The sequence below is a fragment of the Lampris incognitus genome, chromosome 5 (genome assembly GCF_029633865.1).
Source record: "Lampris incognitus isolate fLamInc1 chromosome 5, fLamInc1.hap2, whole genome shotgun sequence".
NCBI lineage: Eukaryota > Metazoa > Chordata > Actinopteri > Lampriformes > Lampridae > Lampris > Lampris incognitus.
This window is the reverse complement of record NC_079215.1, coordinates 15,324,617-15,340,903: the sequence shown is the minus strand read 5'-3', so window position 1 is coordinate 15,340,903 and position 16,287 is coordinate 15,324,617. Positions and strand designations below refer to the sequence as shown.

The following is a 16,287-nucleotide window of genomic DNA, read 5'->3' as shown; positions in this document are numbered from 1 at the left end:
CAACATTTGGAAAAGAGAAAGGAGCATTTTATTCTGTCACCGTCTTCTGTGACGACCGACAATGGCGTGTCATAATTCTCTCACTGTAACACCTGATGCCCTACAGTGTCAATATATCTACCACTCAATTTCGGGGGCACTTGAAATTCATTTCGTTTTATTATTAAAACCTTAGCTCCAGAGTCAGCCAAAACATATTATGTTTTTTTTCCCCTGCCATTTCTAAAATAATTTCAGGTAAATTCGAAATTGTGCTCACTTTTGTCATATTGAATACGCTCTGGCTGTCGTGTTAATGTGTGTGTTGGTCTGCGTATGTGTATGTAGTGTCGAAGGTGCATTCACCAGACTCCGGAATCTCCCCCGTCCCCGCCGCCAGTTGTGCTTCATCTTCAGTGTACAGACCGCGTGTGTCCAGTGGGTTCCAGTCTCTTTCTTGGTTCAGTACAGTCTTTTGCCCAAGGATCAGGGGCCCCACAGTTCCAACACCCCTCGTCTCGAGGGCCTGCTATGCGGGGGTCCTCTTCACGGAGCTCGACTCTGCTCCGAGGGGGACCGCCATGCCCTCCGTTTCCCCTTCTGCCCCTATTGGAGCTCTGCTGAGTCTGGAACTGTGCCAGCTGTGCCATTTGAAGTTTATCAGTCAACCAGGCCTTGGCTGGTTGTGCTTTTGCCTGAGAGTTTCATATTATTTTCAACATGAATGGCATGCTCTTGAACAGCAGCCAAACGTCCTCTCTCTCAGCCCACACAGTGTTCGCGCACCTGAAGGCGGATTTCTTGCTCCATGCCATCCAGGAAACGGATCTTGAAATGCCGTTCATACCGGGAGTCATTTCGTTCGTTCGGCGGCGCTGGTGGTGCTAGAGCGCGGTTTTCCCTGAAAACTTTAGTCAATCTGACTAAAAAGTCAGACAGTCTCCCCAGGCTGCTGTCTACAGACCTTTATTGTCCCCCATCTCATGGTGTCTCTCATTCTGCCACATAGTCCCTCTGCATGGCATCAATAATCGGCATTGTCTGCCAGTTATAACGGTCAGTTTCATCCCGGCTGTACCCGCGTGGTGTGGAGGCGGGGTGGTCGCTGGGCTCCGCTGCTGCAGCGAGCCGTTCTCGGGCCTCTTGTCTATAGACGGGCAGGCTGCCGATGGTCTGCGGCAGGTCGCTGCTGATCTACAAGTCTCTGATGAGTGGCTGAGACGGGGAGGAGATCCAGGTCCTTCTGTGAAAGCTGAGGACAGTGATTGTCCCCCCCCCCCCTTATATCTCTTCTCACTACTCTTTTGCCTGCTTTTCTCGGTTTCCTCTTTCCACAATTTCAACGCTTAAGATCACTTTACCTGTTCTTTTTTTTTTCTTACTTTGATATTTCCCATCTCATCCTTATCCTGCAGTTTTTTGCAGCTGGTTTACAGTAAAGCTAAATTTCTTTCTCCACATTGAAAGCTGATTACAGGAGTCATCACCATGTCTTTCACTTGCTTTGATTTTTTTTCCCCATTCTTCTAATCCGCAGTCACTCTTACCCGGAATTTCCTATCATGACCATTTAATTGACATTATTCATTATTTCCTTTGCCAATGGGTCGTCACCCCTAAGTGAATGTCATTACCTTCTGTTACGTTCCCCGTTAAAAGGTCCAGGGTATGAGGGGAAGTAACAAAGAAAATAAAATTGTCCCAGGGGAATAAGAACGATGGGAGGTGGAACCAGGTGTAAAACCAAACATTTATTAACAAAAATTACCCCTAAGTCAATATATACAATAAAAAGGGCAACTAAAGAAGCTGGCTCTTAACTAACCAGGCTTAGATAACAAAACAAACTCCGATCAAAAAAACCAAACAAACAAAGAAACAAGAACGTTAACACAGGTTTCACCCTCCTTCTCAAGGAGTATAGCGTACCGACACAAGAGCTCGCTCTCTGGTTGACAGCAATGGCCCACTGGTCGTTTCTCTCTCACTGCCAACAATGGCCCACTGGCACTGTGGGTGTCTCTCTCCAAGGTATATACCCAGCTGATGAGCGGTTGGGGTCACTTGGGCTCAGTCAGCAGTTCCACAGGAGGTGGGGCATTACCTGGAGAGGGAAAATTACAGACACGCGGCACTAGGGCCATAACACCTTCAGATGTCTCCATGTGGTCTTCAATACTGTATCCTCATTTAAATAAAAAGCCGTGTCATACAATTCCTCCCCCCACAATCGCACAACCATCTCTGCTCAACCCCGGGAGTCGACTACGAGCTGTCCTCAGGGGAGGTAGACTTCCTGGGTCTTAGGCGATTTTTCAATCCCTTCACCTGACTAGCCAGCCAGATTCCATGCAGAGTGGATCAAGGAGGAATATGAGTTAGGCTTCCTGGGCGAGCCCCCAAACTGTCGTGGCAATTATTTAATTCCACTCTGACATTACATGAGGAACAAGACAAAAATCTCTTGCAGTATTGCCACACGATTTTAATATATGTTCAATGAACAGACACATTCAAACCCAGGTGCTTGAATGCACGCCGATCAATACAGTACAGTCTCTCTTGTAGGGCAGTTGTCTGTTCTTCCCCTCCTTACCTCATGTCTTCCAGCTCTCATCCACCAAGGCCACTTCTGAAATTAGTGTGCATCTTGTCCTGCATGCACGTAACCCTGTGCAATCGGACAAGCAGCTAAACACCTTCTCCCATCAATCACTGGAGACTGGGATCGTCTTGCGTCAGTTTATTGACAGAAAAAGGGTGAAACGAGAAGGCTACCAAAGGCACGCAAAGTAGAAGCTTGAAGTGGATTTGAAAAGGGCAAATGGAGACAAAAACCATGAGGCTGTTCTGCTCACAATCAACTTCCTGAGTCACATGATACAAGGTCGCATGCTTAAATGCATAAACTGATGTTAGACAAGGAACTGCCAGCAGGGGAAGATAAACCAAACTAAAAAAAAAAAAAAGGTCCTGATGGGGACAGAACAGTGTCCAGACTTGCTACATTCAGTGAGTCCCCCATATAATTCCTCTGCTCTGACAACAGTTAACAGTAGGCCTTTATTTGTGCACCTGGAGAAGACACTTTATACGACTACCTTTGTTCTATTACACATGGACTTTAAGCATCTATCTAAGCAACGTAAAGTCATGGTGAAAGATTAAAAGCAAGCAAACATCAAATATGAATTGCCCTCACAGACCTCAGTAAGGCTCTTGTGGCTGAATGTGAGTTAGTCCTCACAGTCATGTTCCAAAATCTAGTGGAAAGCCTTTCCATATTACTGCCCATGGTTTTGAAAAGAGATGTTCAACAAGCAAGTGTCCAAATACTTTTGGTCATATAGTATATGTCACACCAGTTATTAACAGCATTAAATTTACCTTTATATAGTTGATGCCACATTTACTTATATTTGCTTTTAATTTTTTTTTTTGGAAAAATCAAATTTGTCTAAATATTCTCCGTTTTCTGTTTTCAGAAATCTGATGCTTTGTTGTATTCTCCGTCTATTGACGACATTCCGGTAAGTTGCCGTGCTACACTACGTACTGATTTTGTGTCTATCTTGTTGAAAATGTTTCGTCGTATTCCACCTTGTAGGAAATTTGAAATTGTCTGGTCATCAACATTGCTTCAAATTCCATGAGTTTATAAAAGGGGACTACAGCTTCACAAGACTGGCCAGTCTTGTGAATTAATCCCATTCATCTCTTTTGGAGATTGGTTCTCACCACCTCTAATTGAGAGCATTATCAAAGAGGTGGGGCTGTCCAAAATATGGACCGGCATGAACTGACCAAAGGGGGCTATGTTGTTGAGCTGCAAATTGTTGGAGCCCTAATGCAATCTATGGCACCAACGATACAAATGTATGCCCAACATGTTATAAAAGCCCTGCCTTACTGCAGTTTGTTCCTGCACGGCATAGGGAGTTAATGATAACCTCTAAGACGGGTGGCTAACCATGTGCCGTGGAGAGCCATGTGTATGCAGGTTTTCATTCCAGCCAGACCCCACACCAGGTGATTTCACTGATTAACAACCCTTCAACCAAAGAGGAAGAACGTATCAGTGAAATCACCTGGTGTGGAGTCGGTTTGGAATGAAAACCTGCATACACATGGCTCTCCATGGCACATGGTTAGCCACCACTACTCTAAGAAAAAGCTTGTTGATGGCTTTTGGTACATTAGGGTTGGCACAGCTCAGGTATGAATGAATTAATGATTTGTTTTGAACGTGTGAATAAGCAGGACATAACATACAGATAAGCCATTGCCAATAATCTGAGGTGATCAACAAATCCACACATCAAATTCAGCGAACTGCTCTCCATATGGGTGGCACGGTGGTGCAGTGGTTAGCACGGTCACCGCATAACAAGAAGGTCCTGGGTTCGAGCCCCGGGGTAGTCTAACCTTGGTGGGTCATCCCGGGTCGTCCTCTGTGTGGAATTTGCATGTTGTCCCCGTGTTTGCATGGGTTTCCTCCCACAGTCCAAAGACACGTAGGTCAGGTGAATTGGCTGTACTAAATTGTCCCTAGGAATGAATGTGTGTGTGTGTGTATGGCGGCCTGTCCAGGGTGTCTCCCCGCCTGCCGCCCAATGACTGCTGGAATAGGCTCCAGCATCCCTGAGAGCAGGATAAGCGGTTAAGATAATGGATGGATAGATGCTCTCTGTATGTGTGATTATTTGTTACATGTTCGAAAAGGAGTAAGAGGAAGTATAAACTTATTTTTTCCCACCCCTTCTCACCTACTCTTAAGTTAAGATACTGGTGCTATTGTTAGTGAGTAAAAAGACCAACTGTTAGAGTACAGTAACGGGATATGGGGTCATTGTGCAAATATTACAATTCTGGCTCAAACCTGTTAAAGTTACAATTGAATAAAACTTATTTGGGGGCATCCAGGTAGTGTGGCAGTCAATTCTGTTGCCTACCAGCATGGGGATCGCCGGTTCAAATCCCAGTGTTACCTCTGGCTTGGTCGGCTGTCCCTACAGACACAATTGGCCGAATGTGGGTATGTGTCCTGGGCGCCGCACTAACACCTCCTCTGGTTGGTCAGGGCGCCTGTTCAGGTGGGAGGGGGAACTGGAGGGAATAGCATGATCCTCCCATGTGGTACGTCCCCCCGGTGAAACTCCTCACTGTCAGGTGAAAAGAAGCAGCTGGCGACCCCACATGTATCGGAGGAGGCATGTGGTAGTCTGCAGCCCTACTTGGATCGGCAGAGGGGCTGAAGCAGTGACCGGGACAGCTTGGAAGCGTAGGGGAATTGGCTGGATACAGCTGGGGAGAAAGGGGGGGGGGGACTTATTTGGATATGAAAGCTAAAACTGTCATCTTAATCTGTTTGGAAGCAATTTTCAGTGGAGCTGATCGATGTTTATTCTGTTTAATGGTAGAACAAATTGGAGCCTTGGTTTTGTGATCCCCAATGTATTTTATTTTTTGATTTTTCTAATCCTAATCCTAATATTTAATGTGGTCTCAGCCACCATTATTGCATGGCTGTCTAATATCACAATAATAATGGGTGTGTGTCCTGTTTTAATGTTGAGTATCATATTAACTGTCCATTCTAAGGCATTTCTTTTCCTTATAGGAGAACTGTGGAATTATGTCCCTGAAATGTTATATTTTGGAGTTGGTAGTGGTCTTATATGAAGAGGACTTATTGAAAAGTGACGATGCAGAGTGTATCTTTCATTTCAATGCCACCCTGTCTTCTCAAGCCAGCTCTGTAAGTCCTGCTTATCTTTTTTTTTTTTAATCTGTTGCATTTATTCTGATAGCAATCCTAGAGTTAGGTACCTGTGGCGGTAGATGGATTGAGAAAAAGATAGATTTAGAATAGAGGGAAGTGAAGTCCCTGTATAATAACCCTCAATTTTAACCACAACACAGCCTCGACAAAATAGCACGCAGACTCCCCTCTTGGCCTTAAGTGGTGCCTGCGAAATTTGTTGAGTGCGGTGGCCAAAGAGGGGCCGGTAACATTTGACCCCTCCCCACAAATATCTGTGGGGTGGCCAAAGAGGGGTCAAATATCACCGGCCCCTCTTTGGCCAGCCCACAAATATCAAATATTTGTGGGCTGGCCGAAGAGGGGCCAATATCAAATATTTGTGGGCTGGCCAAAGAGGGGCCGGTGATATTTGACCCCTCTTTGGCCAGCCCACAAATATTTGATATTTGTGATGACAAAGCAAGCTTTCATTTCATTGGTCAGGCAACACGGTGTCCACCAGTTGGCGAGTTGTTTCAAAATCATTTGCTGTTCTGCCAAAAATTTAGGAGGAGGAGACGGGCCCGTGGTCTCATGAAATTTTATTTTTCTCGTTGATAACACAGCACAAACATAAGCAGGCAAAAATGATCCACAAAACTTTTAATACCACTAAGATACGTATCACCCAAGTACATTCACAAAGTTCCATGTCTTCATTTTTGTCCCAGTGGAGCTTAAAGGTAAATTGTTGTATTATTTTTAACCTAAGGCCCATTTTCCTATTATCAAGAGTCAAACTGAGCTCAGACTGAATGTTATGAGAGGAGTCTGAAGAGCCCTAGCCAAAATCATCATGGAGTTCTGGGGCGTCTGGGTAGCGTGGCGGTCTATTCTGTTGCCTACCAACACGGGGATCACCGGTTTGAATCCCCCGCGTTACCTCCGGCTTGGTTGGGCATCCCTACAGACACAATTGGCCCTGTCTGCGGGTGGAAAGCTGGACGTGGGAGTGCGTCCTGGTCGCTGCACTAGCGCCTCCTCTGGTCAGTCGGGGCGTGTGTTTGGGGGGGGGGGGGATAGCATGATCCTCCCATGTGCTACGTCCCCCTGGCAACTCCATGTATCAGAGGAGGCATGTGGTGGTCTGCAGCCCTCCCCGGATCAGCAGAGGGGGTGGAGCAGCGACTGGGATGGCTTGGAAGAGTGAGGTAATTGGATGGGCACAATTAGGGGGGAAAAAAGGGGGGGGGTCAACAAAAAAAAATATCACGGAGCTATCAGTCCATTCCTAACCTGCAACAGAAGTCTCACTCTGCCGTCCCTTAAGGAGCGAGTTGTTGCAGGAAGACAACAGTGGAAGCATGAGGAGTTGGAGAGAAGTGCTTAAAAAAGGGTCTATCACTGCGCTGGCTGACTATACCGGGATCGTCTTTTCATCGTGGAAGGTGTTTTCAGATACTCCTCAAAACACTCTGAGCCACTTAGTGACAAAAAGAGCTCTTTCAGTAGAAGTTATTTGGCGAGCACTATTGCCCGCTGATGCAAACTTCCTCGGCACTGAATCAGTTGAAAAGGTTTTCCTACCCATCACTCAGTTTGACTCCTCACGATAGAAAAATAGGATTTAAAGGACATAAAAACACCGGCGTCTCCCTTTTAACGTTTGCAGGAGTAAAGCACTGTAGGCGGGATAATTAGTGTAACTACAACCTCCTTGGTGTATTCATTTGGAAGATTTTTTATACACAGTACCGGTCATTGTACCTTTTCTGTCTTTAGGTCAGCTGTCCATCATGTGAGACGCAAACTTTAAAAAGCGCAACAATATTCCTGGAGAGGATGGTAATCCTTTTGCAGAGTCTGCAATGATCGAACAGTGGAATTTAGATGACGTAACAGCACGCTGTAAATAATGTACATATGCATGAGTAAAGTCCTTTTTAAATTTGATGTTTTTTTTCCTCTTTTACATTGTAAATATACAAATGTCATACTTAAGCAGTCCATCTCATCCTAATTCCCAAGTTTTTTTTTAAAAAAAAATAAACTTTGCATGTATTTTCTTTGAGTGAATACATCATGATATATATGCATCATATGCCAGTTAGGAAGGAAATGGCAATGTACTCTATATTGCAACATGTGAATTTATATATGCTATAATAGTATGAAAACACCATGGTAAACACTGGACAAGCTGTTACAGACAATATGATGCACTGTCCCTCCTGTCAGCGGGCTATTGACAATCCAACTATTCGGCTACTGATTTTGCAATTTTAAGCATAGGTGTGTGTGTATAAGAAACAAAATTGAAAAGAACAACACTATAACCAAAGGTCATCACTAGCCCTCAGTGTCTTCCCTTCCTTACCTCTTTATGTGATGAGGGGTAGTCAATGGGAAGAGGAAAGGAGCAATAATGCAGAAAATCAGATGCATCCTTTGTGTTGCCAACATTCAGGGAGACACTTTTTTCAACAACAGCCAAACGAATTAAGAGGAATAAAGAAACCAAAATGGTCAAAAATTATACAGTAACACAGAACAGGTGATGGAAAGAAAAAAAGGGGGGTGACAAGACACAGCTAGGTAAATATCCACTGGAAGTTCATTAATTTAACAAATATACATGTGACCTGGATGGCTCAAATATGCCTATCAGTGTCTAGGCCATATTTTCCAAATCCCTTTGAGGTTCTCAAGTGGAATGTAGGTGAGTTTAGGGCGTCCGGGTAGTGTGGCGGTCCATTCCATTGCCTACCAACACGGGGATCGCCGGATTGAATCCCCGTGTTACCTCTGGCTTGGTCGGGCATCCCTACAGACACATTGGCTGTGTCTGCGGGTGGGAAGCCAGATGTGGGTATGCGTCCTGGTCACTGCACTAGCACCTGCTCTGGTCGGTCGGGGCACCTGTTCGGGGGGGGGGGGGGGAACAGCATGATCCTCCCACGTGCTACGTCCCCCTGGCGAAACCCCTCACTGTCAGGTGAAAAGAAGTGGCTGGCGACTGCACATGTATCAGAAGAGGCATGTGGTAGTCTGCAGCCCTTCCCGGATCGGCAGAGGGAGTGGAGCAGCGACCGGGATGACTCAGAAGAGTGGGGTAATTGGCCACGTACAATTGGGGAGAAAAAGGGGGAGAATTCCAAAAAGAAAAAAAGAATATGTTAGTTTGTCTAGTGGTAATACCTGTGACCAAACTTCAAATTGTGGGGGCATTATTGGAAGTTCACCTTTCCATGCTGTGTAAGATAATATTGTGACCAGCTTTATTCATGTTGCACAAATCTGCTGCCAAAAGACACTATGACGATGACACTGTAAATGGTAACCGAGGTACATGAAGATCTTGTCCTTCACCTCAGTACAAAATTCCTGAATCAGGACCGCTCCAAAACATAAAGGGTCTTGATAAACTAATTGACACACCTAACAATAGATTAATCTCAAGTAGCTGATAGGGTGCAGGGCCACTCTTCGCCTTCAGAACATTGTCACTCCTTGAGATGCTTCCATACAAATCTTGAACTGTGCATAGTGCAATATTGGATCCTTCTTTGAGAGGAATAGCTACCTGTTCTTGGCGGAGGTGGAAATCTGCTTCACAATCTATGGTCCAGGTCTTAATGAAAACCACTTTTAGCAGTGGGTATGGGGGCACCATCATCTTGGAATATGGGAACATCACGAGAGAACAGTATTTGCTCAATAGGATGCACCTGATAAAATGGCCTCTTTCCTTGGCTGTTATACCACCATGCAGTGCAATCATTGGACATAATGACTCCCATGAGATGGCTGCCCAAACCATTATGTATCCACTACCATGTTTAGCAGTTGGCAACACACAGTGGCTTGAAGGTATCCTTCGTTCTCTTTTCCAAACATAAACCCGTCCAGGTGTTAAAAAAAGAAAAAAGAAAAAAGGGTGAAATGACAATCTGATCATCATCGCACAACATTGCTTTATCAGTTGCTCAGGGTTCCAGGTTTTGCATCATTGTTCATTGGCCTTGGATACAGGCAGTTTTCAGATGGCAGCCCTGCCATAAGTTTAGGCTGTGAATCTCAAGACACATGGAGAGTGGGGCGCAGAGGTGGTGATTCAATTCTGGATGTTTTTCCGACTTCCTTTTGCAGGTGTTTAGCAAATATCCTGTTAAATGTGCATCTCCGTCTGTAAGCTTTGCATTACAGCCACTGTTCCTCTTTACCAATGCAGTGTCTGAAGTTCAGCATATGTTGTCATGATTTTTGAGACTGTTCCCCATGACATATTTAATAGTTTTGCTGTTTTGTGACTGATGCACCTGCAATTCCAGTGCCTCTTTGAAACCGTTAGTTGCCTCACATTGCTTCGAAAACTCAGATATTAAAAGTACAGATTCTGGGCGGTACAGTGGCCCAGTAGTTAGCACTGTTGCCTCACAGGAAGAAGGTCCTGGGTTCGAACCCCGGGCCGGCCCAGGTCCTTTCTGTGTGGAGTTGGCATGTTCTCCCCGTGTCTGCGTGGGTTTCCTCCCACCATCAAAAAGACATGCATGTTAGGGTTAATACTCCTGTCTGTGTGCTTGACCAAGGCAATGGAAAGAAGAACTAGAGTTGGAGCTGCCCACTGCTCCTATACAATAGGATGGGTTAAATGCAGAGAACAAATTTAATTGAAGCCTACAATGACAAAATAAAGTGACTTTCTTACAGCAGACACATACTGCTAATGGGCATTCAACTTAATATGACTCAACTGTGCAGCTGGCTTTGTAACTGTGGTTTACTTCCTACAATGTTGAAGTCCTTTTTCATGTGGTGTTTCTGTTATTTTGTCCACATCTTGCATGCACATAAGCCCCCACTTGTGATTTCTAACTTGGACACTGTGAAGTACCCACAACCTGTTGGCCTTTCGGTAGCAACATATAATGCATCCATAGAAGGATTTTACATTGGCCGTCCTTAAGTGTTACTATAGAGAATTCGTTGTGTTTTCCACTATCAACTTCCATCCATTTAGCTCTATATTTTCACCCAAATGTGTTAAGATCAACACTGAATATGTCCAGTTGAGTGTCCTGAATTACAGCACAAGTGCAAATATGAATTTGAGTAATATGCCGTATCCTATATGTAGATTAATGGAAGAACAGTGCAGAGGTTTCAAATATATTCCTTGGAATTGCTCATGTATTGAAGAAAAATAAGGCACTTTCCTTTAACAAAACATAAAAACGATTTCCTAAATTAGCCAATATTATGAATTCTGTATAATTATTGCATTAAACGTTGTAACTTGAGGTCTGTATGTTGTTGAAAAAAAATGATTTGATCTGGAGACAGATTGCAGGGTATAAAAATAAAGTAAAGTGCTAATTAGATGTAGGTAGAACCTCCAGTTCAAACCCACTGAAATTCAGTTCACAATTGCAACTATTTTTAACCATGGAAAAATAACTGGAACAGCTCTTACAGAATAACATTAAGTACACCTTAATTTGCTGCAGATTGTGGGTCTGTGCAGCATTATTCAAAATCAGAGGAAGACAATCAGATATAAATCCAGTGTTGGACAATTATGTAAGCAGAATGTACATTGAATAAAACAAAACTTTTGCAGATTCAAGCTCTGTGTGTGTGTGTCTGTGCGTGATTCTGTCACACAAAATGCAAAAATGTCCCTTCCAGTGTTCTAATCAAACGTTATTGATTATATCAACCAAAATTAATCAAATCTTGCTGGCACAGATGTCTTATTTTTCATGCGTTTGATGCCAACTACCCATTCTCAGCCACACAGTGAAACCTAACAGTGTTTGACAGGAACATTTATCTCCCACCTCACTGACTGAGTATACATTTAACCCTACAGGATAGGGCACATTTGGATAACAAAACTCAGGCATACGTATGTCTGTTTGAAAAAAGTCTATTCAAGTTTAAATGTTGTTCAACCAATCACTGGTAAAATATTAACATTACTAACACATTTTTAAAGGGGTAATCACCTAAAACACCCTTCTCTACATATTGCCCAACACCTACAGGTACAATTTTAGGTATAGTTTTTGAACAGAATAAACAGAAAAGCATTTTAGAAAACAACTTTTTTAAAATACTATTCCATTTTGGTGTTCTTATTTTACATACAGCGAATATTCCTTTTCTTTGTATCTGCTTTATGTTGCATCACAGTCTTCCAAGTACCAAAAAAAAAAAAGGTTGGCTGATCAGAATTTAAACAAGAGGCTTCACTTTTCTTCAACTGTTATCCAAGTTTCTCTCTGCAGCAGGTAATGTTGAAAGCATGCAAGTAAAGTTACAGTTACAAAGGGCTTTACACTCAATACACAAAATACGAATACTTTGAGAGGCTGATGAATGAAGAAAATGAGAGAGAGAGAAGGTTGGATGATGTGGGGATAGTGAATCAGGAAGTGCGGTGGATTAACAAGGAGGAAGGTGAGGGCAGCTATGAAGAGGATGAAGAGTGGAAAGATGGTCCAGATGACACACCTGTGGAGGCATAGGAGAGATGGTAGTGGAGTTTTTAACTAGATTGTTTAACACAATCTTGGAAAGTGAGAGGATGCCTGAGGAGTGGAGAAGAAGCATACTGGTACCAATTTTCAAGAGTAAGGGTGATGTGTAGAACTGTAGCAACTACAGAGGTATAAAGTTGATCAGCCACAGCATGAAGATATGGGGAAGAGTAATAGAAGCTAGGTTAAGAGGAGAGGTGACGAGTAGCGAGCAGCAGTATGGTTTCATGCCACAAACGAGCACTACAGATATATTTGTTTTGAGGATGTTGATTGAGAAGTATAGAGAAGGCCAGAAGGAGTTACACTGTGTCTTTGTGGATTTAGAGAAAGCATACGACAGGGTATCGAGAAAGGAGGTGTGGTATTGTATGAGGAAGTCGGGAGTTGCAGAGAAGTGTGTAGGAGTGGTGCAGGATATGTATGAGGGGAGTGTGACAATGGTGAGGTGTGCGGTTGGAATGACAGATGAGTTCAAGGTGGAGGTGGGATTACATCAAGGATCGGCTCTGAGCCTTATCTTGTTTGCAATGGTGATGGACAAGTTGATGGACGAGATCAGACAGGAGTCTCCGTGGACTATGATGTTTGCGGATGACATTGTGATCTGTAGCAAGAGTAGGGTGCAGGTTGAAGAGAGCCTGGAGAGGTGGAGGTATGCACTGGAGAGAAGAGGAATGAAAGTCAGTCAGAGCAAGACGGAATATATATGTGTGAATGAGAGGGAGGACAGTGGAATTGAGGATGCAAGGAGTAGAGGTGACAAAGGCATATGAATTTAAATACTTGGGGTCAACTGTCCAAAGTAACCGAGAGTACAGAAGAGAGGTGAAGAAGAGAGTGCAGGCAGGGTGGAGAAGAGTGTCAGGAGTGATTTGCAACAGAAGGGTACCAGCAAGAGTTAAAGGGAAGGTTTACAAGATGGTTGTGAGACCAGCTACAGTGCATCCGGAAAGTATTCACACCCCTTCACTTTCCCCACATTTTGTTATGTTACAGCATTATTCCAAAATGGATTAAATTCCTTTTTTTTTCTCATCAATCTACACACAATACCCCATAACGACAAAGTGAAAAAGGTTTTGTAGAAATTTTTGCAAATTTATTGAAAACAAAAAACTGAAATATTGCATGTACATAAGTATTCACACCCTTTGCTATGACACTCAAAATTGAGCTCAGGTTCATCCTGTTTCCACAGATCATCCTTGAGATGTTTCTACATCTTGATTGGAGTCCACCTGTAGTAAATTCAATTGATCGGACATGATTTGGAAAGGCACACAACTGTCTATATAAGGTCCCATTGTTAACAGTGCATGTCAGAGCAGAAACCAAGCCATGAAGTCAAAGGAATTGTCTGTGGACCTCCGAGACAGGATTGTATCGAGGCACAGATCTTGGGAAGGGTACAAAAAAAATTTCTACAGCTTTGAAGGTCCCGAAGAGCACAGTGGTCTCCATCATTCGTAAATGGAAGAAGTTTGGATCCACCAGGACTCTTCCTAGAGCTGGCCGCCCAGCCAAACTGAGTAATCGGGGGAGAAGGGCCTTGGTCAGGGAGGCGACCAAGAACCCGATGGTCACTCTGACAGAGCTCCAGCATTCCTCTGTGGAGATGGGAGAACCTTCCAGAAGGACAACCATCTCTGCAGCACTCCACCAATCAGGCCTTTATGATAGAGTGGCCAGACAGAAGCCTCTGCTCAGTAAAAGGCACATGACAGCCCGCTTGGAGTTTGCCAGAAAGCACCTAAAGGACTCTCAGACCATGAGAAACAAGATTCTCTGGTCTGACCAAACCAAGATTGAACTCTGGCCTGAATGTCAAACGTCACGTCTGGAAGACACCAGGCACCTCTTATCACCTTGCTAATACCATCCCTACAGTGAAGCAACGTGGTGGCAACATCATGCTGTGGGGATGTTTTTCAGCGGCAGGAACTGGGAGACTAGTCAGGATCGAGGGAAAGATGAATGGAGCAAAGTACAGAGAGATCCTTGATGTAAACCTGCTCCAGAGCTCTCAGGACCTCAGACTGGGGCGAAGGTTTACCTTTCAACACGACAACGACCCTAAGCACACAGCCAAGACAACGAAGGAGTGGCTTCGGGACAAGTCTGTGAATGTCCTTGAGTGGCCCAGCCAGAGCCCAGACTTGAACCCCATTGAACATCTCTGGAAAGACCTGAAAATAGCTGTGCAGCAACGCTCCCCATCTAACCTTACAGAGCTCGAGAGGATCTGCAGAGGAGAATGGGAGAAATATCCCAAATATAGGTGTGCCAAGCTTGTAGCTTCATACCCAAGAAGACTTGAGGCTGTAATCGCTGCCAAGGGTGCCTCAACCAAGTACTGAGTAAAGGGTGTGAATACTTATGTACATGCAATATTTCAGTTTTTTATTTTTAATAAATTTGCAAAAATTTCTACAAAACCTTTTTCTCTTTGTCATTATGGGGTATTGTATGTAGATTGATGAGAAAAAAAGGAATTTAATCCATTTTGGGATAAGGCTGTAACATAACAAAATGTGGGGAAAGTGAAGGGGTGTGAATACTTTCCGGATGTACTGTATGTTATATGGTTAGGAGACAATGGCACTGACAAAAAGACAGGAGGCGGAGCTGGAGGTGGCAGAGTTGAAGATGCTACGATTTTCATTGGGGGTGACAAAGAACGACAAGATTAGGAATGATTATATTAGAGGGACAGCTCAGGTTGGACGGTTTGGAGACAAAGTAAGAGAGGCAAGATTAAGATGGCCTGGATGTGTGGAGGGGAGATGCTGGGTATGTTGTGTTACAGCCTCCTCTTCCTGCCTGCTGGCTTTTTTTCTGTCTCAGTTTCAGGTTGGCCGGTTTCGCGCTTTGTTGTTCCCGTGCTCCGGGGAGGCTTCCGGGGGCTCTGCATGCTTCATGAGACTTCTGGATTCCACCGCTTCCTTGCTCCGACCAGCACATTGTTTTTTTTAACTTTATTCATCATTTTTTGTATTATTAAATATTTTGATTACTATTGCCACCCTCGATTTGTCTCCCTTCTTTTGTTACGTCCCTTGAGCCGGGGTTGTAACAATTGGGAGAAGGATGCTGAATATAGAGCTGCCCGGGAAGATGAAAAGAAGAAGGTCAAAGAGGAGCTTTATGGATATGGTGAGAGAGGACATGCAGGTGGCTGGAGTGACAGAGGAAGATGCAGAGGACAGGAAGAAATGGATGGAAACAAATGATCTGCTGTGGAGACCCCTAACAGGAGCAGTCAAAAGTAGTAGTGGTAGTAGTAGAATTAGTAGTCAATTTTATTTGTATGGCCCGATATCACAAATAACAAAATTTGCTTCAAGGGGATTTACAGCAGTACAACATCCTGTCCCACTGCAAAGGCGCGGTCACCTTTTGTTTTGCAGTTGGAGTGAGGGATGGATAAAAGACAAAGTCAAAGTCAGAGTGTCTTTATTGTCCCTTAGAGGGAAATTAGTTTGCAGCCAGTATAAAACTCTCACACAAAAACAAAACATACAAACACCAAGGCAGAACTAACAACAGGACATAGTGGGCAAAGTGAACTAAAGGAGTTTAAATATACAGACCAAGGAAACAAGCGATCTGCAGACAACAGATGAATACTATCTATCATTTAACAATTGGATGGTAGTGGGGACAAAGGAAGTCTTGTATCTCTTAGTCCTAATACAGGGCATCCTCAACTGACGACCTGAGGGTAACAGCTCAAACTCTGGCCGAAGGGGGTGACCTTGGCACTCCAGAAGGGAAGTAGCCTTTCTGAACACCTTCCTATAATAAAGGTCAGTAAGCTGGGCTTGGCTTCTCCCTGAAATCTTGCTAGCCCATTTGATGAGTCTATCAAGCCATTTTTTATTGGCCAGAGTCAAGTTACCAAACCAAGCAACAATACAGTACATTAAAACTGTTTCAGTAAAACTTCTATAAAAGAGAGTCATCATCTGGGAGGAGACATTAAATGTACACATTTTCCTCAGGAAAAAAAAAGTCTTTGTT

The 16,287-nt window shown here is 43.9% G+C and overlaps 1 protein-coding gene across 7 annotated transcripts in view; it reads left to right on the top strand.

The window, feature by feature from the left end:
* il15 (interleukin 15) overlaps positions 1-7,831 on the top strand; it is a 52,321-nt gene extending 44,490 nt beyond the window's left edge. For all 7 annotated transcript variants that reach the window (XM_056280708.1, XM_056280709.1, XM_056280714.1 and 4 more), the window contains 3 exons: positions 3,465-3,509; positions 5,600-5,737; positions 7,505-7,831. In XM_056280708.1, the coding sequence (XP_056136683.1) occupies positions 3,465-3,509; positions 5,600-5,737; positions 7,505-7,594 (273 nt within the window). In that variant the 3' untranslated portion in view covers positions 7,595-7,831. The remainder of the gene's footprint in view (positions 1-3,464; positions 3,510-5,599; positions 5,738-7,504) is intronic.
* Positions 7,832-16,287: the final 8,456 nt, after the last annotated feature.